This window comes from Manacus candei, unplaced genomic scaffold (genome assembly GCF_025592945.1).
Source record: "Manacus candei isolate 608988 ecotype Guabito, Panama unplaced genomic scaffold, ASM2559294v1 h1tg000082l, whole genome shotgun sequence".
In the NCBI taxonomy this organism is placed as follows: Eukaryota; Metazoa; Chordata; class Aves; order Passeriformes; family Pipridae; genus Manacus; species Manacus candei.
Genome location: NW_026138130.1, coordinates 2,586,535 through 2,608,986, shown reverse-complemented (window position 1 = coordinate 2,608,986; position 22,452 = coordinate 2,586,535). Strand labels below are relative to the sequence as shown.

Sequence of the window (22,452 nt, the reverse complement as noted above, 5' to 3'; positions counted from 1 at the left end):
CCAGGTCCCCATGCTTTCAGTTCCACTTTCATTTCTGGGAGATGAAAACCGAAGCCTCCCCAGTGCCAACAGGCAGCAATTAAGGCAGTGACCAAAGGTGACTTCAGAGTCTGGTGTCTGCAGTGGTATCAGGACCCCTGGTGGCACTGGCCACATCCCATTGCCTCTGGTGACACCATGCCACCAGCATGAGCCATGTCCCAGCACAGGCTGCACCTCAGCCCAGACACTTGAGCCCCCTGCATGGGCACAGGCAGGCACTGGTGCAGGCAGAGATGAGGCAGAGGATAGCACTAATTTTTTCTCCTGTGGTCCAGCTAACAGCAGGCTGGTACCCCTGACCCCACCAGGCACCCTGGATTTGGGCAGCACTGCTGCTCTGCACCCGTGTGTCCCTGTGCCATCCGAGCAGCTGGTGGCATTGAAGTTGCCCCTCATCCCAATGGGGATGGGTGACCCCAACCCCTTCACCACCCCATGTGACACTTGACACTGTCCCCAACCAAGCAAGCAGCTACCAAGGATCCACCAAGGCATTTATTTCTAGTGTGACGGGGTACACAGAGGCATGGGCTGGTGCTGAGGGCAATGCTCAGGAGGGTGAGCAGGCAGGGAACTGGGGATGCTGGGGGCCTGCACCCCCCCGGAGCCGCAGGGACATGTGGATGGTGGTCTTGGGCTGAACATTGTAATGTGCCAGTGTGTGCCGGTCCTCCATCTCCCTGGTGTTATAGATGAGGTACTGCTGGTCAGCAGAAGGCCCCTGCCGGCTCTGGATCTGCTCCTTCAGCTTCCGGACAGTGTCGGTGGGCAGCACCGTGTAGGTAATGCTGCGGTTCTTATCACCCTGCACGAAGACCTCCATCTCCTGGGGCTCGATCTGCAGCAGCACCAGCTTGGTGCTGTAGAAGATGCCATATTCAGCCAGGGTCTTGCTATCCTGTAGGTTGATGTTGTTCCTACCTGGCTCCTGCTGTGCCAAGTTCTGCCTGCAAAAGGGGATGCCCCACTTCTGCTGGATCTCCTCCTTCACCTTCCTAATGGTGTCAGAGGGGCTGATGGTCAAGCTCAGTCTGGTGCCCGACAGCTGCCTCACCTCAACGTTCACGCGCCGGGCTGGCTGCAGGGACAGGAGAGTGGGTTGGCAAAGCCACCAGGGGCAGGGATGGGGGGCCATGATGCCCACAGGCTCAGGCAGCCTTACCTGCACCTCCCAGGGCTGGATACCTGCAAGGCAGGGCAGTGAGCTGCAGCTGCTGGCAGCTGCCCGTGCCATCAGGCCCCAGTTCTTGCCTTGGCCCAGGATCCCCGTGGGGTCAGCAGGGTCCAGAATGACAGGGCTGCAAACACAAAGAGTGGGCACTGCTGTCAGCCCTGGGCAGTGCCATGGGGCCAGTGGCACAGGTGCCATAAGACACAGTCCTCACCGGTCGCTGCTCAGCAGCCCCTTGACATGGTCACCAATCTTGCTGTCCTTGAGCGAGTAGTACTTCTCCCAGTAGATGCAGATGTCCTGGTACTGGCACAGCAGCTTCAGCACTGTAAGGAAGCCTTGAGCCATGACAAAGGAGTCGCAGGAGCCTGTGCCCTCCTCCCAGGCATAGATGGTCAGCAGCTCCAGGGCATACTTGGGGGGCAGGTCCGCTCTAGGGTTCTTTAGCTTCAGCTGGGGAGAAGACAGAGACGGGTGAGAGCTGGCTGGGGTGGGTGCCTAATGGGAGCTGGGAAAGTTGGGCAGCCCCTCACCTCCTTGTACCAGTACTTGACCAGTCGCAGGAGGTTCTTCGGCTTGGCAGGGAGACGCTTCACAAACTTCTTCTGCAGCTCAGTGAAGCAGGGGGAAAACTCCCCAGGGTGGCTGCAGGCATTCAGGAGCTCCACGTACACATCTGCCCTTGGCGGGGCGTCCTCCATTACCTGCCCTGTGGGGCGAGAAGGAGGGTGAGAGCCATCCCATCACTGACACCACTGCCTGGCCCCATGCCAGCCTACAGCACTTACCCAAGGCATCATAGGCAGGCAGAATGTCCACATCAATGGACTCTCCGTTCTCCTTGGAGGAGAGAGTGAGGCTGAGGGAGCGTGGTGCATTGTCAGGACCCTTGTAACGGGGTTCACTGATGCACAGGGTGAATTGCAAGTTCTTCCTGCAAAATAAGGCAATCAGCCTTATTTTGATCAAATCCAGCATATTCTTTCTCTTCTCCTTCTGCTCTTGGTAGCTGGATAAGCAGCTGAGGAAGAGCACCACATCAGCATCAGAGTTGTTCTTCAGGGCCGTGCCCTTGCCCGCTGAGCCACCCTGCAGAGAGATACCCTGCCTGCTCAGCACCGCTGCCCCTCAGCACTGGGATCGCCTGCCACCACTCCTGGAACTGCCAAGGGAAACTGAGGCAGGGCAGGAGCTGGAGCAGCAGGATAGAGGGAAGGGCAACAGCAGAGGTGCCAGCTAGCCCCTGAGCAGGGCAGCACTCACCTTGACTGTCTTGTTGACATGGATTTCGGTCCCAAAGCAGTCCTCCTTCAAGAAGTCGCAGATCCTCCTCACTGTCTGCTTCACCTGCATGGAGAAAGCTGTGCTGGGCTCCAGGTTCTGCGCGATCCAGCCATCCAGGATTTTGGCAGACACTGTACTCAGTCCGCTCATGAATGACACCTGGCCCACACTCATGTTGCCAGGTGGGCTCACTCCTGTTGCTCTCTACTGACTTGCTGCCTCCTATGCCCACTCCTGCCTTCACTTATCTGCCTCCCACAGCCTGCTCGTATCTGCAGCAGCTTTTAAAGCTCCCCAGGCCACCGCCCCTATGCCGTCACCACTGGGAACTTAAGGTGGTCCCGGGTCCTGCCGACGGGGTCCCCCGGGTGTCCGAGTTGCCACCACCGCGGGGGCTCGAAGGGGGCCGGAGGGGCTGCGCATCACCCTGACATCCGATGGAAGTGGTGGTGGCAGTGCAGGTGGCTGCCTGAGGTTGGCTCTGGAACCCTGTAGGACCTCACAGCCCAGGTGCCTGCGGTGGCACAGGGTCTCCCCTGGGTGCCCAGCTGGACAGAGGTCCCACCATTGGGACCCGGTGCCAGCCCGTGCCTGCCTGTACCCATGCCAGGGGCTCAGGTGTCCGGGCTGGGGCGCAGCCAGTGCCGGGACATGGCTCGTGCTGGCAGCACAGTGTCACCAGGAGTAATGGGACTTGGCCAGTGCAACCAGGGGCCTTGATATCACCAGGGGCAATGGAATGTGTCTGTCAGCAGCGTCAGCAGATGCCCTGGCATCATTGTAGGCAATGAGATGCAGACAGTGCCAGTGCCACCGGGGGTCCTGGAGTCACCCCAAGTAATGGGACATGGCCAATGCCGGCACCACTGGGGGCCCTGGTGTCACTTCTGACAATGAGACATGTCCAGGGACAGTGCCACCGAGGATCCTGGTGTCAACACCGACAGTGGCGCATGGCTGGTGCCAGCATCACCAGGAGTTCTGGTGCCCTCCCTTGCAGTGGGATGCAGCCGGTGCCGGCATCACCGGAGCTCCCAGTGACCCTCGAGCCCGGCAGCGGGAGGCGCAGGCTGGATGTTGCTGCCCGTGCTGCCTTAAGCGCCGGAGCCGGGGAATCGGGAGTTTCGATTTCTGCTCCTTCCGCGACTGCGGTTTCGGTTTCTGACTTGTCCTAGCTGGAAACGAAAGTAGAAAGCGCTCCGCGAGTGCCCTCTTGGTCCAAACAAACTAGGAATAGTCAAACTCATGCCTGGAAACTCGGGGCGGGGTCAGGCGGGGCCAGGAGGACGGGCGGGGGCTGCAGGCGAGGGGACAGTGGGCTTCCGGGAGCTGCGGCTGGCAGAAAGTGGGGAAAAGGGGATAGGGAACAGGGGCAGGAGCACGAAGGGGCAAGGGATCAGGACACTGGCAGAAGACAGGCAGGGGCTAGGGAGAGGAGGCAGTAAGGGACAGGGATAGGGACAAGGATGAGGCAGGGAAGCATCAGCAGCAGGGGCAGGGATATGTGTAAGAGGGAGATGGGGTCCAGTCAGGGTCAGGGACAGCATAGGGGTACGGACTGGACCGAGCAGAGATAGGCAGGGACAGGAATACAGGCAGGGGCAGGGAGAAGAACAGAAGTAGAGATATTGGTAGCAGCAGCAACATGGCCAGGGCAGGGATATGAGCAGGAGCAGGGACAGGTGTCCCCTTAGTGATGGGTGACAACAGGGCAGGAAAACAGGCAGAGAAAGGGATATCAGGAGGGATATAGGCAGGGAGAGGACCAGCAGTGGGCACAGGGGTACAGGCAGGGGCAGGGCTGTGGGCAGGGACAGGTGTCAGGAGCATTTCACACCTGGTCCACGAGGCCCAAGCACCAAGACCAAGACACCAAGGTGATCATGACAAGAGACATTCTTTATTCATACCCAAAGGGTGTCCCAGCCAAATTGGGGCACTCCAAACGTGGTTCACACATGGCTCTCGCACCCTTTGAGTGCTGAGGCACAGCAGGGTTTCACCAGTCCCTACACTCCCCATGGCTTTGCAAAGCCAGTGCAACCATGATTTTGGCATCCTTTCTTCCTTGTTTTGGAGTCAGTCTCACTATCTTAAGGGGTGAGGCCAGATAATGGGAGGGCCCAGGGTGCTGGTCTTATCTGAGGAGTCCAGGAGTAGCCTTCATCTTTTGTGGTGGGGCTGTCCTCCTCCTCCAGAGCTGGGGCCCTGCTGCCATTCCTACCCAACCATAGCTATGCAGTGAACAAGGGAACTGTTGGTGTATAGATCTTAATAAAGGTCATAACACTTCATGGGAGAAATACTAAGCGGCAGGGCAGGGATATGGGCAGAAGCAGGGACAGGTGTCCCCTTAATTGTGGGTGACAATGGGGCAAGAATACAGGCAGGGATGTAGGCAGGGAGAGGACCAGCAGTGGGGAGAGGGGTACAGGCAGGGGCAGGGCTGTAGGCAAGGATAGGTGTCAGGAGCATTTCACACCCAGCCCAAGGGATATAGGCAGGGATAATGAGGAGCCAGGGGTGAAGACAGTGTCAGGACAGAGAGAGGGGCAGGGACAGGGGCAGGGAGAAAAGCAGAGCCAGGGACAGGGATACGGGCAGGGCAGGGATACAGGCAGGGACAGCGACACAAGCACGGACAGGGATTCCAGCAGGACGGGCAGGGAAGGAGTACAGGCAGGGACAGGACAGGGATACGGGCAGGGACAGCGACACAAGCACGGACAGGGATTCCAGCAGGACGGGCAGGGAAGGAGTACAGGCAGGGACAGGACAGGGATACGGACAGGTCCCACGGCGCATGCGCAGACGGCGGAGGGCGCTCCCAGGGGGCCGCGCGGGGGGCGGGTCCGGGGGCGGGGCCTCCCGTCGGGGGAGGGGCGTGGGGTCCGCGCGCGCCGGCCATGCCGCGGTCCCGCCGCGCTGCGCGCCGTGAGTGGGGGGAGCCGGGAGGGGGGGCCGGGGACACGTGTGACAGGTGTGACATTTGTGACACGGGTGACGCGGCCGGTCTGACACGTGTCTGTCCCGCACCTCCGCAGGCGGCCCCGGCAGCGCCCGGGCGGGCTCGCCCGGCAGCGAGGAGGAGGCCGGCAGCGAGGTGCTGAGCCACTGCAGCAGCGCCAGCGAGGGCGCCAGCCCAGCCGAGGAGGGACCAGGTGAGCCCCGCGGACCCCCCTGGTGTCCCCACGTGAGTGGCGGTGTCCCCCACCCGCGGGCTTCCCGCCTTCACGTGGTGCCGCCCGGGCAGGGAGCGAGGCGGCGAGTGAGCAAGGCCAGGAGGAGGAGGCAGAGGACCGGCTGAAGGAGCACATGGACAACCTCCTGGACAAGAGGTGAGGAGCGGCTGCCACCAGCCGTGGGCGCTCCTGGCGCGCTGCCCATCCCTGCCAGCGCTGCCAGCCGAGGGCAGGGACGTGCCATGTCCCGGGGCACCCCGGACTGTGACGTCCCGCGATCTCTCGTAGCGCCAAGACGCGACAGGCGGCACTGCAGAGCCTGCGCCTGGCCTTGTCCTCCAAAACCCTGTCCGAGTTCCTGCTGGAGCGCCGCCTCACGCTCACCGACTCGCTGGAGAAGTGTCTCAAGAAAGGTCAGGGCGCGGGCGGGCTGCGGGCGGCGGGGCTGGTGACCCGGGTCTGAGGGAGGTCTCTCGTGCTGCCCACAGGTAAAGGGGACGAACAGGCGCTGGCGGGCACCGTCCTCACCCTCCTCTGCCTCCAGATGGGCTCCGGCCCGGAGGGAGAAGAGGTGTTCCGCAGCCTGAAGCCCCTGCTCGTCAGCGTCCTGACAGACAGCACGGCCAGCCCCAGCGCCCGGCAGAGCGTAAGGCCCGGCCCCTTTCCTCCTGGGGACACCTCGGTGCTGGGGAGAGCCTTTGGGGCCCCTGCAGTTGCCGGAAGGTGATGGGATTGGGTGTTGTACAGAGCAGGGGGGCAAGGCAGAGGCACCCCTGCCTGGCTTCTCTTTGGTTGGGTGCTGGATCTGTCCTGGCACTACCTCCTCTGACTGCCCTTTCCTCACTCCTCTCACCAGTGTGCCATGGCCTTGGGCATGTGCTGCTACATTGCTGCTGCTGACCTCGAGGTAACTGCGCCTGAGTGTCGCCCGTACCCCTGCAGGAGGGCACCCGGGGCTGCTGTGCCACCTGCCCTCAGCCCACGATGCCAGGGCAGCCTGGAGCTGAGCTGGGGTAGGGGTACAGGGACATCAGTGACAGCCCAGGCCCCTTCCCTGGGCAGTGTGGAGCTGAGCTGGGGGGAGGCCTGCCTTGCAGAGATGGGGTGTTCTGGGTGGAGGAGTCTCTCCTGTCTCAGGGAGTTCCTGGTGCCCCTGGGCATGGTGGGTCCCCTTCAGTCCCCAGTGCACAGCTCACTATGGCATCTTCATGTCAGCTGTGGTCTGACTGGTGAGTTTCTCCCCTCCAGGACCTGATTTCGTGCCTGTCCTGCTTGGAGGGGGTCTTCAGCCCCCCCAGCACAGGTGAGGCAGGCTCAGCACCTGCCCAGCACGGGCCTCTGCACTGCAGCGCGCTCCAGTCATGGTCCCTGCTCCTGACCATCTGCCCCCCCTCCCACCTCAGGAGCATTTTGGACAAGTGAGTGGGGTGTGGGGTGATGGAGACTGGTGTGGGGTAGCCAGCTGTGGAGTAGAGAGTCCCTGACTGTCCTCCTGCCTCTCTGTCCCAGTCGCTGGCTGCAGCTGCCCCCACTGCTGTCCAGCAGCAGCGTTGCCCTGCGCATCCTGGCCGGGGAAACCATCGCACTGGTGTTTGAGCTGGCCCAGGACCTGGAGGTACAACAGTGGGTGGGCAGTAGCCAGGTGGGAGGGAGCTGCAGGCAGCAGCACCCTGCCCGTGCCGTGGCTGAGCTGGCACTGACTGGAGTCACCAGCAGGTGTCCAGGCAGAGGGTCTGGCCTGGGCGATCCCCCTGCCCTGTCATGGCCATGGTGGCAGTGCCTGGAGCCACGTCCCTCCAAATCCCCTGCTTTTTGGCAGGAGGACTTGTGCCACCAAGATACAGAGCTCTTGTGTGCCCAGCTCAAGGTCCTGGCTACTGAGAGCAACAAGTACCGAGCCAAGACAGACCGACGGAAGCAGCGATCCATCTTCCGGGACATCCTGCGTTTCATTGAGGTGCTGGAGGCTGGTGGTGCCCTTCCCTGCCGAGTCCCTCGCTGTATGGCTGCTGCCCAGCTGCCTGGTGATTCCCCTCCATGGAGAGCCAGGGACACGTAGGGCTGGTACCTGGGTTATTGCTGATGCCCCTCTCTCTGTTCAGAGTGGGGAGTACCAGGAGGAGACCATCCGATTTGGCCTGGAGTGCATGTACCTGGACAGCTGGGCACGCCAGCGGACCTACCAAGCCTTTAAAGAGGTGCTGGGCTCTGGCATCCGCCACCACCTCCAGGTAGGGGCTGGGCAGAGGCACCAGGGAGTGCCAGGCTGGTGCTGGTGGGTGCTGACATGCCCCTGCTTCTGCAGAACAACGAGCTGCTACGGGAGATCTTCGGCCTCGGGCCCCCCTTGGTGCTGGATGCAGCTGCTTTAAAAGCCAGCAAAGTCTCCCGCTTCGAGAAGGTGTGTTCCACCTCCCAGATTTATGCCCACAGTCCCCTCCTGTGCCGCTGATTGAATCTAGCGGGCGCTGATGGAGCATCCCTAACCCATCTCTTCTTCCCTCTCCTTCCAGCACCTCTACAACTCGGCCGCCTTCAAAGCCCGCACGAAAGCCCGGAGCCGTGTGCGGGACAAGCGGGCGGATGTGCTGTGATGGGCAGAGGGGGGCAGAGCCCCCAGCCCACCTGGACTGCAGACCCAGCACTGTGAGGGGCAGGTGCCCCTGGCCTTTGGGCTTTTATTCATGTACAGCAGAGTATTTAATGCCTGGAGCTGCCCCACCGGGGGCTGCCCCCTCTTTTATTTTTTTAACCAAAGAAAGGAAGGATAAAAGAAGAGCAGGGGGAGGTGGTGGCGTGTCTGCTGTGTGCCTGCTCTGCGGCTGAGGCTCTGTGTGGCACAGTGGGAAGGGCTTTCACCAGAGCTCCTGCAGCCCCTTTTAGAGGCAAGGCTCATGTCCCCAGTCCTGTTGGGGACACCAGGGTGGCCTGGCACAGCCTGAGGGGTGATTGAGAGGGCAGAGCTGTGCGAGGCTGTGGGGCAGTTGGCCTGGTGTCTGTGCCTGTGGCAGGAGCACTCGCTTTCACTTGCCACGCTGGGCACAGCCCCTGCCTCCACAGCCAGCCTGGCACCAGGGGTGGTGGCAGAGCAGTGTAGGGTGGCAGGCCTTGCTCAGCCCAGCCAGCTGCTCACTCTTAGTCCTTTTTTCAGCCAAATGCTTTATATGAAATAGTAATCTTGGGGGAAATTAATTACGGGGGGGCAACTGCCCAGGCAGGCATGGGGCTGTGCCAGCTGGCAGTGCCTGCCACTCCGGGAATGTATCTATCATGGTGATTTTCTAAGACTTTGATTGTAAGAGGTAATTAAAAGGCTAATTGGAGGGTGCCTTCTGCCTTGTTAAGAGGAAGGGCTGTCACAGAGGCGGGTGCCGGTCCTTACAGCCCTGTCCCTTTCTCTCGCAGCCTGGGGCGGGAGCCAGGATTGCCCCTGTGCCCCGAGAGGCAATGCTGCCAGGTCTGAGCAGGTAAGGCTGCCTGTTGCCCCCTCCTGCCCTTCGCTGCCCCTTCCCGTGGTGGCCTGGAGCCCGTGGTGGGGCTGGGAGCAGCTCAGCGGTGCCCGCCGGGCTGGGTGCTGGCGTTGAGGCGAGCCCAGAGCTGCCTGCTGGCTGCCCGCAGCTGGTGCACGGCATCCTCCTGGCTCTCCAGCCACTGGGCCAGTGCCCGCACGGACTGGCTCTGCAGGACTGCGGGGAGAGGAGGGGGACATGTTGGGGACAGGCTCCCCTGCAGCACCCCAGCCCCCCGCCCTGCCCAGTGTCACGTACCACTCAGGTAGATGGCCAGCGTGGCCAGGACCAGGCTCGCCAGTGCCAGGAGCACCAGCAAAGCCAGCAGCAGGGGGTGGCCAGGGCCGAGGCAGGGGCAGGGGCTGGCAGGGGGCACGGGGCGCAGGGTAGGCAGTAGCGCTGGGGGCACGGGGGACACGGGCCGAGGTGGAGTCCGGCGCAGGCTGCTGGAGGGAGCCGGGCCGTTGCCTGCAGGCAGGGGAGAGAAGAGGTCAGAACCCAGTCGCAAGCACAGCCAGGGCTGGCAGGACCACCCCCCAGCGTTCTCACCCTCTGTGCCCTTCTGCCCGCCCGAGGCCAAGTGCAGGTCGCTGATGGACTCCACGGGGCACAGGCTGATGGCTCCCGGCTCACTGCTGTCGGGGTCCCCGGGCTCTGCTGGTGCAGCACCCTCAGCCCTTCCCATGCTGTCTGCTGGAGCAGAGGCAAAGGGTCAGCGTGTGCCCTGCCCACAACCCCTCCCTGCCCCAGGCACCCCTGTGGGACCAGACCCCTCGGGGGGGGATCCCAACCTTGGCAGCCCAGTGCTGTGGTGGGGCGGGCAGCCAAGGCCGGTGTTCCCTTGGCACAGCCCTGCAGGCGCGGCAGGCAAGCACTGGCTGTGCCCCCCGGCCCTGGCTGTCATCGGAGCACTTAGCAGGCAGGCACCTGGTGGCCACCATTCCAGAGCCTCCCGGAGCCTCGTTAGTGGGACTGGAATCTGGCCCTGGCTTGGGGGCAGGAATGTGCCACCCCGTGGTCCCGATAGCCCGGGCACTTTGGGGCTGGCTGGGGCTCCCAGGGCCAGCTGGGAGGCAGTGGGCAGGGCCAGGGCAGTGCCAGCCGGTGGTGTGGCTCGGCTTGCCCTGCAGGCACCGTGCTCAGGCATTGCTTGGGGATGCACAGATGGAGATGTGGGATGTGTGCTGTGCCAGGGGGACCTGGTGCCCACTGCCCAAGTGGGCACATCCCTCATGGGAGTGAGGGAGCTTTTTGGAAGTAGGCATGGCTCCAGCACCATTTCAGGAAGCAAGCATGGGGTTGAGGGAAAGGGTTCTTTTCTAGGTGTTTGCACATTTTTGAGCAGCGGGCAGGGCCCACGTGCTGTGCCCGTGGCGGAGCGGGGCAGGCTGGCACTGTGCCAATCCCTCCCGGGGTCAGTGGCGTGTCGCAGGGCAGCGTGGCGCCATGCTGCTGCTGTCCAGACTGTGAGTCACCCTGCAGGTTGGTGGGCATCAGGGCTGGGGAGCCTCAGCTGGTACCCAGGTCCCCTCAGACCCTCCCCAGGGCCCTGCCTTTGGCCGGGAGCTGGCCCGTGGGTATCCCCATCACCCCTGCATCTGCTTCCCCCCAGCTGGGGGACAGAGCTGGTCGCATAGGTTTGGTGCAGGGGGCTGTCGCATAGGTTTGGTGCAGGGGGCTGTGCCAGCCAGCTGCCTGCCCCCTCCCCAAACCCTGCTGCCCTGCACCTGCAGCCCTCCAGGACCCTCTTCTTCCCTGGGCAGGCATCTCTGCCCACAGTCCCCCTGGCAGAAGGCACCATCTGGCCACTGCTTCTATCCCAACCCCACAGTCCCATGCCACCCAGTCCCCCCTGGGGTGCCAGGGCCCCCACCAGCCCCCAGCCCGCTCCCAGTGTACCTTCTGCAGCCTCCCTGGGCATGGCTCCCTCTGCCCTGCGCCCGGGCAGTGTGAGTGGGCAGTGAGGAGGTGCGGGGCCCCTGGGAGCTGGGCACTGGGTTGCCAGTGCGCCAACTGCGCTGCTTAAAATAGGATAGTGAGAAACACAGTTGGGGGGGGATAAAAATAGCTGTGGGGAGGGGGGCCTGGTGGCGTGGACAGGGCTGCCAGCAGCACAGTGCCAGTGTGGCAAAGGGACAGCAGGTTGTGGCAGTGTCCCATACCTTTTCCCAGGGTAAAGGGGCTGCCAGCTCACCTGGGGATCAGGGCAGAGTCCATGCAGGGAAACTGAGGCCCCACTGGACCCATCCAGAGCCAAACTGGGGTCTGTGCCATCTCTCAGTAGCAATAGCAATTGTGCCCAGCCTGGGGGCACCACAAAGCCCCCCCACCCCAGCTTTGCCCACAAGGACCATGCCAGCTCTGCCAGGAGGATTTATTTAAGTTAATGAGACCGTTAAGAAGTGCCAGCAGCAGTGCTGCCAGGCTAGGGGACCGTGGTGGTCCCCAGCCCGGGTCACCAGCCCCACGTGCCCTGTGGTGGGCAGGTATCAGAGGGCAGGAGGTCCTTATGCCCATAAAGGCTGTGAGTGTGGGTGGGCACCAGGCAGGAGGCAGCAGGGCCAGGCCAAACCTGCTGCGCACAGCGTTCGCCTGCCCAGCCACGGTAGCAGTGGCAGCGGAAGGCAGCCGGCGGGCTGGCACTGGGTCCGAGGTGCAGGAGGCTGCCCAGGTCATGGGGCTGCCGGCGCACGCAGCGCCCGTGTCCATGGCACTGCCTGTAGCTGCACTCTCGGGCCGCCGCCGTCACATTGGCCACGTAGGGGCCCAGGGTGGACACCAGGTAGTGGCGCAGGCTGGCACAGCTCTCCTGGGGAGGAAGCACCAGTGAGAACCCGCCCCGGAACCGGAGACCCTCTGGTCACCCCTCCCCAGGAGGCATCAGGGACATGGCCATCCTGTATGTCCCATGCCACCTCCTCCTGCCCACCACGTGCCGGCTCCAGTGCAGTGCGGGGCCATACTCACAGCTGAGCGGGAATAGGACATGTCTCCCCAGAGCACGAGTCCAGCTGCTCCCAGCGCTGCACTCTCCCCAATGGTGTGCACCAGGTCAGCCTGCCAGGAACAGAGACATGACCAGGCTGGGGAGGCACAGGCTGTGTCCCTGTGCCACGCAGAACCCCCTGGCACACACAATACCAACTCCAGCCCCACAGTGCTTACCAGCTCCAGGAACTGGGGTGAGCGGCGGAAGGAGAGTCGGGAATAGGCGATCACGGGCAGGAGGCCATGGGCCCCGAAGGCGGCCACACGCAGGGCCTCACGCAGCCGGTGGTGGACGTAGCGGTGGCGCAGGGCAGGTGGCAGTGCCGGTGGCAGGTAGATGCTGGGGTAGAGGGCCGAAGAGGCAGCCCAGAGCCAGCCCAGCCGGTTGTTGCGCTGCACCTCTGCCGGCTGGCACTGCCCGGTGTAGTTGGCCACCTTGGCCCAGTTTCCATTGAGGCAGTCAGGGAAGCGGTAGAAACCCCAAAGCCCTCTTGGGCGCAGGGTCTGGCCCAGCAGAAGCGTCTCTTCCATCAGAGCCTCTGCCGCCTGCTCAAACTCCTGCTGGGCCAGCCGGAGCAGCCGCCGTGCCGGCAGGGTGCCATGCCGGTCCCGCACCCACTGCTTCGAGGCTGCCCGGTATATCTTTTTGGTCCCCCAATTTTGGGCCCAGAGGGGCCTCCACTCCTCCCAGTCCACCACGGCCAAGCCATGGAAAGCAGGGCGCAGGAGAAGGCGGATGTCCTCAGCCACCCTGGCGAGGTGGGAGCCAAGGGGGACGCGCTGGGGGATGCCCCCATTGTGGGGGACACCCTGCCGTGACAGGTAGGGGTACAGCCCAAACTTGTTCTTGTAGAAGATGGTGATGTTCTGGCCCATGAAGCAGCCGTCCTGGTTCTCCACGATGCCATAGTCACTGAGAGGCAGCGCCACACCGAAGCGGCACTGGCAGCGCCCAGTGGGGACGTTCCACACCACGGCAAAGGGCTGGCCGCCTGACAGGGGCTCAGGTGCTGGGCTCTCCCCGCTGGTGGTGCCCAGTGCCAGGCACACCCACAGCACCAGCACCAGCACCATCCCCCCTCACTGGCTGCCTGCGGGGCCAGCACCCTGCAGGGAAAAGAAAGCAGTGGGGGTGAGGCTGCAGGGCACAGCAGGCACCCCAGCCATGCTGGCACTGCCACCCTGGCATGCGGCAGGCTAGGATCAAACACAGGTGTCAGGTGCCCCGCAAGCACGTGCTGCCCACCCAAAAACCCCACAGGACTTGGTAAACTTGAGGGTTTCAGACCCCTCCTGCCTCAGCACTGGCAGTGGGCACCTCTGCCTGCTGCACGCTGGGGTCAAGCCCCTGCCTGCCACCAGCACAGCCATGGCACAGCTCTGGAGTGGCACTGCAAGCCACAGACCCTGGTGCTTCCATTTTCCTGCTGGCTCCCAATCCTGCCTGTAGTGGGGGCACCATGACCCCTCCTCCCCATTTCACCACAGCACCTTGCCCAGCTGGGTGCCCTGCTGAAGGACCAAGCCCCACAAGAGGCGTGGTGGAGCCAAAGGCACAGCTGGGTCCCTCACAGACCAGGCAGAACCAGAGGGGGCTGGTGCCCCTGCCCAGTGCTGGCCAGCTGCCCGGGACAAGGGGATTAGACGGCGGACGGGCCCGGTGGCCGCGTGATGCAGCAAGGGCAGCGCTAATCCCCCGGCGCGAGGCCGGACGCTCTCCCTGACCTTCCCGCTGCCATGCCTCTAGCTCTCACTGATGACGGCTGCCTCGGGGTGGGGGGCTTGGCCACCTGCCCCCCTCGCCATGCAGCTCAGGGACCCGACTCTGCAGCCCCACTGCCATGCCATACTCCCCCTGGTGCCCCTCCAGCCATCGTGTGCCTTGGTTTACCCATGGCTGCTCAGTGGCAAGAGCAGTGGCCATGCTGGAGACCACCACACACCATCAGCCCCAGCTGCCCTTCAGTGAATCCCCTGAGTGGAGGAGACACTGCTGGGACTGGGTGGCACTCCTGGGATCAGTCCCAGCCCCACGGCCTAGACTGGACCTGGCTCCCTGCCACACTGGTGGTCCCAGAGCCATGGCCAGGCGAGCCGGGAGCCAGGTGGGAGTGGAATCAGTGTGCCCAGGCAGGGCAGGGTGTGAGGACCCACCCAGCAATGGGGCCAGGGTGAACCAGGGAGGCTGGGGGAGCTGGTGCCAGCCCTGAAGAATGGCAGGCAGTCAGGCAGCGCCACAGCAGGCAGCTCCTGCCTGCACTGCTTTTAATCACCGTCTTGGGGCCCCAGGCCCTCAGATGTCCTTTTTCATCCAGAAGATGGGGAGCCCTTTGGCGTCGCGGTGGGGGGTTTTCAGGAGGCTCTGCTTGCTGTTCTCAGCCAGGACACCCCTCGCCCAGATCACAGTCGGTGGAGGGGGTGGTGGTGGGACAGTGAGGGGTGGGAGGGGAGGCGGGGGGGCAGAGGGTACCCTTGGCCTGATGGTGATGGCAGCACCAGGAGGGGCGGAGAAGAGCCGCAGCACCTCGGAGGATATGGCAGGGCTGAGGAAGGCCACGCTCTGCACCGGCTCACCCAGGACGTAGCCCAGGTGGGCATAGAAATGCTGCTTGTCGTGGGTGGTGAGGTGCAGGCAGCCAAACCCCTGGGCCCGGGCCCACCGCTCAGTGGCCTCCATCAGCCGCCGCCCGTAGCCCTGGCCCCGCAGTGCCCGGGCCACCACCACGCTCTCCACGTAGAGGTCACGGGGACGGCCGACCACGCGGGAGAGTCGGACATGGCCCACCAGCTGGCAGGGACCCTCCCGGGGGCCAGGGATCTCGGTGGGGCCCTGGCTCCGCAGCAGCAGCAGGCAGATGGGAAAGGCGTCCGAGGAGCGCTGGAGCGTGTGGAGCCGCGACGCCCGGCTCTTCCCCCACTCCTCGCGCAGCAGCTCGGCACAGGCTTCCAGCAGCTCCGGCCTCTGGTGCAGGGGGACCAAGCTGAGCTCCTCTGACACCGAGCCCATTCTTCTCACTGACAGGAAACCAAGCAGGCCACAGTTTAGAGGCAGTGGGGGACAGATCGTGTGCGTCCCCCCCAAGCCCAGCACTGGCCCCAGTGCGGGCACAGTTCCCCAGCAGTGCAGACAGATGAGTTCATAGGGATTAGCGGCAGGTCCAAGGCCAAACAACAGTGGTAGGGAAGTGCCACGTGGTGCCAGCTCCAGGAATCTGTGCCTTGAGACTTGCAGGCAGGTCTGGCACTGCCAAACCAGCAGAGGGGCAGGAGGCACAGTGCTGGCCTTGCCCCTTCCCCAGCTCTGCCACTAGCTCCTGCCACCTGGGCACCTGTCAGACCAGCCAGCTCATTACATGTGTCCCCAGCATGGGGGTTCCAGGGGGTCCTGACAGCCTCTGAGGGGTCACAACCACCATGTGGTGGGGATCCCTCTCCCAGCCCAGTGGCTGTTCCCATTGTGAAGGAGAAGCCGCAGGCAAAAGGCAGGAGGAACCGCCACACCCGTTTATAGAATGGGGTTGAGCAAACTGCTCCACTTCCCCTCTGGGGGGTGGGGAGAGCTTGGGCTCGCCCTCCCACACCCTCAGGGTGCCCCCCAGTAGCCCCCCTAGCTCCAAGATCCCTGACTCCCAGCTCAGCCTGCAATGACCCCTTCAGAGGCCAGACAGCACCCCAAGACCCCACTGGCACCCTCAGTGGGTGATGGTTTTCTTCTATCCACCCAGCAAACCCACACCAGGACCCCAACAGCACCTGCCTGCCACTCAGCCTGCACTCACCTTCCCTGTGCTTACCCTGCTCGCTCTCCCCCTGCTCACACTCACCCTGTCCACACTTAACCTGCCCACACTCACCCTGCTCACACTCACCCTGCCTGCTCTGCCGGCTCCTGTGCCTTCGGTGCCTGCGCAGCAGCACGGCAGGAAGCAGCCCAGGCTCATGACCAACCACAGAGCCTGGTTCTGCTTCCCTGGTGTGAGTGACACGTCTGTCCAGGGCCCCGCGGCAACCCCACTTCCCCACCCTGGACCCCGACACAGGACACCCATCCTGCCTGCATCCCGCCATCGCTCCAAAGCACTCAGCACCCACACATGGTGCACAAATAGAAACTGCTTCACCCAGCTGATCGCTGCCCCCACCTCATGGCTGCACGTCCTGAACACACGGTACCCACCCCACCACTGACCACCATCGCTGACCATCACTGACCCACCACTGATCCATCGCTGACCCCAGCACTGACCCCATCTCTGACCCATCACTGACCCCATCACCCAGCACTGACCATCACTGACACATTATCGACCCCATTATTGTCCCACCGCTGGCCCATCGTTGATCCCACTACTGACCACACCACTGCCCCATCACTGGTCTCATCACAGACCCCAGCACTGAACCACCACAAGCCCACCACTGCCCCGTCACCGCCCCGCCCCCGGCCCCTGCCCCGTCCCGTTCCCCTCCCGCCGTGCCCCGGTCCCGCCCGGTCCCGCCCGTACCGCTCTCCGGCCCCGCCGCCGCCGTCACTTCCCGCGCCCCGCCCGCCCCGCCCCACCCCGCGCGCCCCCGGGCGGCCGGAGGACGCACCGCCCGTGCCCCGATCCCGAATTCCCCGCAGCCGCTCACCCAGCCTTGGCCGTGGCAGGACGGCGGCACACCCACCCTTAGCCCCCGGCCCTCCGCAGTGCCTTCCTCTCCAGCCGCCAGCCCCAAGGACCCCATGGCAGACCTGCAGTGCCGCAGCTCCGCTTCCCTCTGGAGCAGAGCTGCCCGAGGTCCTCCTTCCCTCCTCCCCAAGGAGTCGGACACCGTGGGGGAGCTCTCCATCCGTCTCTTCCGAGTGGTGATGGGCCTCATGGCTGAGATGAAGCTGATGAAAAAGGAGGTGCGGGACAGCCCTGCACTGCTGCTGCCGCTGCTCCTTCACCTGCACGACCAGGACAAGAGCGTGGCCAGGATGGGATTCCCCACCTAGCCGGTCCTTTGGGTAGTGCAGTGCTGGCACTGGACCCTTCAGATGTGTCCCCCTGAGGTCCAGCTTGCTGAGTCCCCAGGCAGAGCCCCCCTCCCTGCCCACTGCTGCCTTTCTGCACCTGCTGCCTGGATGGATGGGGTGGTGAGTCCTTGCCCATCTATCTGCCTCCAGACCGCCCCTGGCATGGCTTCCTGCAGCCTCAGCCTGGACAACAGCTCCGCAGCAGCCTGGGGCCACCAAGGCCAAAACTTTGTAGCCCCAGCCAGAGAGATTGGCTCCCCTTGTATGTCCTGGGGTGCTGAGCCTGGGAATAACATCATTCCCCAGCTGGTGCATCTACCTGCACGGGCTGGGACAGGCTCTGAGCACTGCCACTGTGTCCCTGATGGTGGTGGTTGTGGCATCTCTGCTGCTCAGTAAGCTTCTCCAGCGAGGACTCTGCTGGGGCACAAGAAAGCAGCAGTCTGAGCCCTAGGATGCTCTGCAGGTTGGGGGATCTGCTCTTCCCGAAATCTGACAGGAGAGAAGAGACCTCAGCCAGAATCCTCCAGAGAGCAGCCAGACAGCTGCTCCCTTCCTAAGCCTGTCGCCTTACAGAGACCAGTGCAGGACATTCCCTTTGTCCTTCCCTGCCTCCATTAGTGCCAAGGAGAAAAGAAGCTGATTGTGTAAAATAAAGTTTATGCCCCAAAACAGATTTTAGCTCTTTAGAGCATCACCTCTCCCAGACAGAGAGGCACTACCCCGGCACAGCCAAGGACGGGTCCCTGAGACCCCCTGAAGAACACGGGACGGGACCAGAGGCCGTGCCCCCCTGGCTGAGGGTCCCTGAGAGGCAGAAGGTGACCGTGATTTGGGAAGCAGCCACCCATTCCCTGTCACCGCCATCGCGACTCTAGGTCTGGGGGCCACCAGCTGCGACGGGGGCTGCGGGGCAGGGCCCGAGGAGCCATGGGGGGCAGAGGAGGGAGGGCTAGGGGTGTGACAACCGGGCTCGGGGTGCGGGTCCCCGACACGCGCGGCGGGGCTTATCTCGGCATGGGCGGGGCTAAGAGCTGAGAGGCGTGGTCTATCTCAGAGGGGGCGGGGCCTCACCGCTGAGTGACAGCACCGCCTCCGCCCGGGCGGGAGGGCGGGAAGGCGATTCCGAGACAAGGAGGGCCAATGGGAGGCGGGGCCCGGCCGCCTGCAGCCAATGGGCGCTGCCGGGGGCGGGGCCCGGTGCCGGCGGGCGGCAGGCGGCCCCACGTGTCCCGGCAGCATGGCGGCGGCGGCGGCGAGCGGCAGGAGGGCCAAGGCCCCGCGCGGGGCCGCGGGACGGCGGCGGCAGCGCCCGGCGGTGAGGGCCGGCACGGGGAAGGAGGGAGGGAGGGAGGGAGGGAGGGGGGCGAGGAGGGGCTGTCCCGGCGGGGTGGCCGCCGTCGCGCGTTTCGCCGCGCCCGTTCCCGTGTTGATCCGCCCGGTCCCGCAGGTCCCGAACGCCCAGGGGAGACCGCGGGCGGCGGCCGGCCGGCCCGCCGACGAGGAGGTGTCCAGCGACTCCGAGACGGAGAGGTAAGAGATGCACCAGGGAGGTGCCGGTGCTGGAGTGGGTGCCGGTACCGGGAGGGTGTCGGTGCCGGGGGTGCTCACGCACACGTGTCCCCGCAGCCTGTCGTTGGGGCGGCGGCGGCGAGAGGCGGCGGCGGCGGAGGAGGAGGTGGAGGAGACGCCGCAGGAGAAGAAGCTGCGCCTGGCCAAGCAGTACCTGGAGGAGCTCCGCCAGCTCGGTGAGTCCCGCCCGGCCCCGGTGCCCCGGCGGGGCGGCCCGGGCACTGGGCTCGGCTCTCACGCACTGTCCCGCCGCAGAGGAGGAACGGGCGGAGGAGGAGGAGGAGGAAACCCAGCCGGCGGATCTCATCGGCGACCGACTGAAGGAGGACGTGGTGAGCGGGGGGGCGGGCGCGGCCCCGCGGTCCCGGTGGTGGGCTCTGTGCCCCTCCCGCGGGACCGGGGCTGGGGCCGCCTCCGCTGAGCCTCCCACTTCTCCCCCAGCTCGAGCAGAAGGGCCGGCTGCAGCGCCTGGTCGCCAAAGATGTAAGTGCCCGGTGCCAGACCATAAGTGCCAGCTTTGGGGGACACTCGGGCATGGCCAGCACCCCGCGGCCCTTCTCCTGCCCACAGTGCCGTGCTGGGGTACTCCCAAGCCTGGGGAAGGGGCCGGGGCAGCCCAGCTCACATCCCACTCTCCCTGCAGGTGCAGCCTCCGGATCCAGCCAGCATCCGTGTGCTGCGGGGACACCAGCTGCCTGTCACCTGCCTGGTCATCTCTCCCGATGACAAGTTCATCTTTTCTGGGTCCAAGGACGGCTCCCTCATCAAATGCAAGTGTTCACCTGAGGCTGCAACTGGCTGTTCTGCAGGGGACCCTGCAGCATCAGGGCTGTGGGTGCCTGTGGTGGTGACTTAGCCCTTGGCTGCTCTGGGAATGTGCATTGTTTTGGGATCTGTAGGAGGCTCGTTAGCACTTTTGGGAATGGTTCTGGGCTTCGTTGGAGGCTCATTAGCACTTTTGGGAGTGGTGGGAGGCTCCCAGAGGGTGATGGTGGCCGTACCTTTCCCACAGGGGAGGTGGACAGCGGGAAGAGGCTGTGCGTGGTGCCCGGGGGGAAGAAGGGCACGGAGGAGCGGCACATGGGACACGCATCCCACATCCTCTGCATGGCCATCTCATCGGATGGCAAGTACCTGGTACGGGGACAGGGGACAGAGAGGTGGCCATGGGGACTGCATCTCCTCCCAGGGTCCTGTGGGTTGTGTCTCATGCCCAGATGTGCCTTGCCCGGTTAAAGCAGCCCCTATCCGCTGCAGATTTAAGGATGGGTCCCCGGGATCACCCGAAATCATATGGGGTGGGAATGGAGGCTGGCATGGGAGTGGAGGCTGGGGTGGGCCATGGGTCTCTGAGAGGCAGGTCTTGGGCATCCCCTGCTGTCTGCCAGGCCACAGGAGACAGGAACAAGTTGATCATGATCTGGGACACAGCCACCTGCAAGCGCCTGCACATCTTCACAGGGCACCGTGACGCTGTCTCAGTGAGTCAGGGGCATCAGGTGTGGTGCCTGTGATGCCTGTGGGGCTGGGCAGCCCCATCCTCTCTGGTGCCCCTCCGTCACTGCTGTGCCCTGTCCATCTGTCTGTCTGCAGGGCCTGTCCTTCCGCAAGGGGACACACCAGCTGTACAGCGCTTCCCATGACCGCTGCGTCAAAGTCTGGAACGTGGCAGAGAACGCCTATGTGGAGACCCTGTAAGGCCGGGGGGGATCCCACTGACCCTGCCAAAGGGTGTGCCAGCATCCCTGGGGGAGGCAAGGTGAGGGGGCAGAGGGCCATGCTTGCCACGTCTCTTTACCATCTCCTCCTCCAGATTTGGGCACCAGGATGTCATCACGGGGCTGGACAGCCTGAGCCGGGAGTGCTGTGTGACGGCGGGGGGACGGGATGGTACCGTGCGGCTCTGGAAGATCCCTGAGGAGACACAGCTAGTGTTTTCTGGGCACCAGTAGGTCTGGGGTGGGAGAGGAGGCTGTGGGCAGGCATGCCCAGCTGGGGCAGTGGTGTGTGGCTGCCAAGCATCTCGGGGAGCACCCTGGGGATGCTGATACCCTGGCGAGCCCACATCTGAACAGGATCCCAAAGCACACTTGTAACTGCTGACAGTTACCCCTTCTCTTCACAGGGGCTCCATCGACTGTATTCAGCTCATCAATGAGGAGCACATGGTGTCCGGCGCCGATGACGGGTGAGCACGGGGCTGGGGCAGTGCCAGGGGTGGGCAGGGTGCCCCCTCAGCCCCCTCACCCCTCACGTCCCCGTCAGGTCTTTAGCCCTCTGGGGGCTGACAAAGAAGAAGCCTCTGGCGCTGGCTCGGCAGGCGCACGGCATGCAGGATGCCCAGGGCCTGGAGCAGCCCTACTGGATCTCAGCGGTGGCCGCCCTGCGCAACAGTGACCTCCTGGCTACAGGTGTGTGGCAGCCACTTTGAGGGTGTGGGGGAGGTCCTCCTCCCATCCCTGGGTTGGGGTCCGTGACAATCTCCTTTCTCTGTCCCAGGATCCCACAGTGCCAGCGTGAAGCTCTGGAAGTGTGGTGAGGGATTTCGGAAGCTGGAGCACCTCTGGGACATCCCCTTGGTATGGATTGATGGGCAGGTTGGGAATGCTGGAGCTGGGCTGGAGGGTCTCACTGCAGGGGCTCCCCTCCCTGGTCAGCAGGAGGAGGCTATGGGATCCCCTTAACCTGCCCTGTCCCTTCACCCTGCCCTGTCCCCTCCAGGTGGGCTTTGTCAACAGCCTCAAGTTCTCGTCATCTGGTGACTTCCTGGTGGCTGGCATCGGGCAGGAGCACCGGTACTGACCCTCCTCCCTGGCGCTGCCTGGGGGTGCAGCCCCCTTTCCTCTGGTGCTTGCTGGAGTGTGACCCTCATCTCTCTCATCCGCAGGCTTGGACGGTGGTGGAGAATCAAAGAAGCCAAAAACAGCATCTGCATCATCCCCCTTAAACAGAGAGCCACGGCCTCTGGCCCTGAATCTCCTGGCAGCTCCTAGCCCCCGGGTCGTGAAGCAGGTCATTCTGTCCCTGGAGCTGCACCTTGATGCATCCTTGGTGCAGCCACCCCCCTGGGGCTGGCAGGATGTGAGTAGGGGGTGTCACACAGCCTTGCTGGCCCCCGTGTTGTGATGTGGCTCTGCCCTCTGCGAGGGTCTGTCCCCTTCCCTCAGGTTCGGCCAGACCTGAGCTCTGGAACAGTCCATTTTGTAAAAAAAACAAACCACCAAAACGACTTTATTTACATAAATTACAAAAAAAAAAAAAAATCACATTCTTGCTCACAGAAAAATATCTACTCTTAAAAACGTGGTTGGGCTCAAATACCTGGATCCCGTTACTCGCCCTGAGCCTCCAACGGCCCCTCTGGGATCTGCCGGGGCTGGGGGCCAGCGGGAATTCATCTGCCCCTGCTCCTGCCCCGTCTCCCATACAGGGGTGAGAAGTGCCACTCACAGGGAGGGGAGTGATGGGGGGCTTGGGCCCAGCCCAGCCACGCTTGGCAGCTCTACTGGGCCCAAACCAGGAGGAAAAGTGAAACTACGAAGCGCCAGGAAAAGTGTGACGTGGAGCACAGCTTGCCACAGGGTGACAGGGAAAGCGTGGTGGGCAGTGTGTGCCAGCATGGAGCTCGGCGTGGAGGGAGCAGGAGGTGCAGCGTGGATTGGCACAAGAAAAGCAGGAGCTGGAATGTGGCTTTGCGAGAGG

At 63.8% G+C, this 22,452-nt stretch overlaps 6 protein-coding genes across 8 annotated transcripts; 2 read left to right on the top strand and 4 right to left on the bottom strand.

The window, feature by feature from the left end:
* Positions 1–466: 466 nt before the first annotated feature.
* Positions 467–2,896, bottom strand: LOC127481749 (2'-5'-oligoadenylate synthase 1-like). Its single transcript, XM_051811363.1, has 6 exons — positions 2,477–2,896; positions 2,002–2,302; positions 1,747–1,922; positions 1,428–1,666; positions 1,205–1,340; positions 467–1,120 (listed from the first exon to the last, which is right to left on the bottom strand). The coding sequence occupies exons 1-6, from the start codon at positions 2,669–2,671 to the stop codon at positions 593–595; spliced, it is 1,575 nt and encodes a 524-aa protein (XP_051667323.1). The 5' UTR covers positions 2,672–2,896; the 3' UTR covers positions 467–592.
* A 2,443-nt stretch (positions 2,897–5,339) lies between these two features.
* Positions 5,340–8,992, top strand: IFRD2 (interferon related developmental regulator 2). Of its 2 annotated transcripts, none has more exons than XM_051811355.1 (12): positions 5,340–5,431; positions 5,542–5,658; positions 5,751–5,835; positions 5,968–6,092; positions 6,224–6,402; positions 6,536–6,586; positions 6,928–7,097; positions 7,189–7,294; positions 7,499–7,636; positions 7,782–7,910; positions 7,985–8,080; positions 8,193–8,992. In XM_051811355.1, the coding sequence occupies exons 1-12, from the start codon at positions 5,404–5,406 to the stop codon at positions 8,271–8,273; spliced, it is 1,305 nt and encodes a 434-aa protein (XP_051667315.1). In that variant the 5' UTR covers positions 5,340–5,403; the 3' UTR covers positions 8,274–8,992. The 2 variants fall into 2 exon arrangements, with proteins under 2 accessions (XP_051667315.1, XP_051667316.1); XM_051811356.1 differs by having other exon boundaries at positions 5,341–5,431; positions 6,168–6,325.
* LSMEM2 (leucine rich single-pass membrane protein 2) lies at positions 8,439–11,167 on the bottom strand. The gene is made up of 4 exons (XM_051811360.1): positions 11,088–11,167; positions 9,738–9,878; positions 9,447–9,656; positions 8,439–9,365 (listed from the first exon to the last, which is right to left on the bottom strand). The coding sequence occupies exons 1-4, from the start codon at positions 11,107–11,109 to the stop codon at positions 9,229–9,231; spliced, it is 510 nt and encodes a 169-aa protein (XP_051667320.1). The 5' UTR covers positions 11,110–11,167; the 3' UTR covers positions 8,439–9,228.
* A 52-nt stretch (positions 11,168–11,219) lies between these two features.
* On the bottom strand, positions 11,220–14,280 carry HYAL3 (hyaluronidase 3). Its single transcript, XM_051811354.1, has 3 exons — positions 12,354–14,280; positions 12,156–12,245; positions 11,220–11,997 (listed from the first exon to the last, which is right to left on the bottom strand). Exons 1-3 carry the CDS (start codon positions 13,248–13,250, stop codon positions 11,644–11,646), a joined length of 1,341 nt encoding a protein of 446 aa, XP_051667314.1. The 5' UTR covers positions 13,251–14,280; the 3' UTR covers positions 11,220–11,643.
* A 123-nt stretch (positions 14,281–14,403) lies between these two features.
* NAA80 (N-alpha-acetyltransferase 80, NatH catalytic subunit) lies at positions 14,404–16,709 on the bottom strand. Of its 2 annotated transcripts, none has more exons than XM_051811358.1 (2): positions 16,682–16,709; positions 14,404–15,191 (listed from the first exon to the last, which is right to left on the bottom strand). In XM_051811358.1, the coding sequence occupies exon 2, from the start codon at positions 15,181–15,183 to the stop codon at positions 14,470–14,472; it is 714 nt and encodes a 237-aa protein (XP_051667318.1). In that variant the 5' UTR covers positions 15,184–15,191; positions 16,682–16,709; the 3' UTR covers positions 14,404–14,469. The 2 variants fall into 2 exon arrangements, with proteins under 2 accessions (XP_051667318.1, XP_051667317.1); XM_051811357.1 differs by lacking the exon at positions 16,682–16,709 and adding an exon at positions 16,046–16,661.
* A 1,709-nt stretch (positions 16,710–18,418) lies between these two features.
* On the top strand, positions 18,419–21,857 carry RRP9 (ribosomal RNA processing 9, U3 small nucleolar RNA binding protein). The gene is made up of 15 exons (XM_051811353.1): positions 18,419–18,496; positions 18,629–18,711; positions 18,808–18,926; positions 19,006–19,082; positions 19,192–19,233; positions 19,394–19,520; positions 19,763–19,887; positions 20,139–20,231; positions 20,344–20,444; positions 20,564–20,698; positions 20,876–20,938; positions 21,016–21,161; positions 21,250–21,329; positions 21,472–21,545; positions 21,638–21,857. The coding sequence occupies exons 1-15, from the start codon at positions 18,419–18,421 to the stop codon at positions 21,741–21,743; spliced, it is 1,449 nt and encodes a 482-aa protein (XP_051667313.1). The 3' UTR covers positions 21,744–21,857.
* Positions 21,858–22,452: the final 595 nt, after the last annotated feature.

Bases quoted from the DNA above. Each gene is read 5' to 3' on its own strand.
- HYAL3 (XM_051811354.1), bottom strand. From the start codon at position 13,250: ATGGTGCTGGTGCTGGTGCTGTGGGTGTGCCTGGCACTGGGCACCACC. The intron at 12,246-12,353 runs GTAAGCACTGTG...TGTTCCTGGCAG, and splicing joins CACCCCAGTTCCTGGAGCTG to GCTGACCTGGTGCACACCAT. The intron at 11,998-12,155 runs GTGAGTATGGCC...CTTCCTCCCCAG, and splicing joins TGTCCTATTCCCGCTCAGCT to GAGAGCTGTGCCAGCCTGCG.
- LSMEM2 (XM_051811360.1), bottom strand. From the start codon at position 11,109: ATGCCCAGGGAGGCTGCAGAAG. The intron at 9,657-9,737 runs GTGAGAACGCTG...CCCTGCCTGCAG, and splicing joins CGGGCAGAAGGGCACAGAGG to GCAACGGCCCGGCTCCCTCC. The intron at 9,366-9,446 runs GTACGTGACACT...CTCTCCCCGCAG, and splicing joins GCTGGCCATCTACCTGAGTG to TCCTGCAGAGCCAGTCCGTG.
- RRP9 (XM_051811353.1), top strand. From the start codon at position 18,419: ATGGCGGCGGCGGCGGCGAGCGGCAGGAGGGCCAAGGCCCCGCGCGGG. The intron at 19,521-19,762 runs GCAAGTGTTCAC...CCTTTCCCACAG, and splicing joins GGACGGCTCCCTCATCAAAT to GGGAGGTGGACAGCGGGAAG. The intron at 21,162-21,249 runs GTGTGTGGCAGC...TCTCTGTCCCAG, and splicing joins CAGTGACCTCCTGGCTACAG to GATCCCACAGTGCCAGCGTG.
- LOC127481749 (XM_051811363.1), bottom strand. From the start codon at position 2,671: ATGAGTGTGGGCCAGGTGTCATTCATGAGCGGACTGAGTACAGTGTCT. The intron at 1,667-1,746 runs GTGAGGGGCTGC...TCTTCTCCCCAG, and splicing joins TCAAGTACTGGTACAAGGAG to CTGAAGCTAAAGAACCCTAG. The intron at 1,121-1,204 runs GTAAGGCTGCCT...CTGTCCCTGCAG, and splicing joins TCCAGCCCTGGGAGGTGCAG to CCAGCCCGGCGCGTGAACGT.
- NAA80 (XM_051811357.1), bottom strand. From the start codon at position 16,244: ATGGCGGGATGCAGGCAGGATGGGTGTCCTGTGTCGGGGTCCAGGGTG. The intron at 15,192-16,045 runs GTGAGTGTGAGC...GTTTCCTGTCAG, and splicing joins GAGCCGGCAGAGCAGGCAGG to TGAGAAGAATGGGCTCGGTG.
- IFRD2 (XM_051811355.1), top strand. From the start codon at position 5,404: ATGCCGCGGTCCCGCCGCGCTGCGCGCC. The intron at 6,587-6,927 runs GTAACTGCGCCT...TCTCCCCTCCAG, and splicing joins TTGCTGCTGCTGACCTCGAG to GACCTGATTTCGTGCCTGTC. The intron at 7,911-7,984 runs GTAGGGGCTGGG...CTGCTTCTGCAG, and splicing joins GCATCCGCCACCACCTCCAG to AACAACGAGCTGCTACGGGA.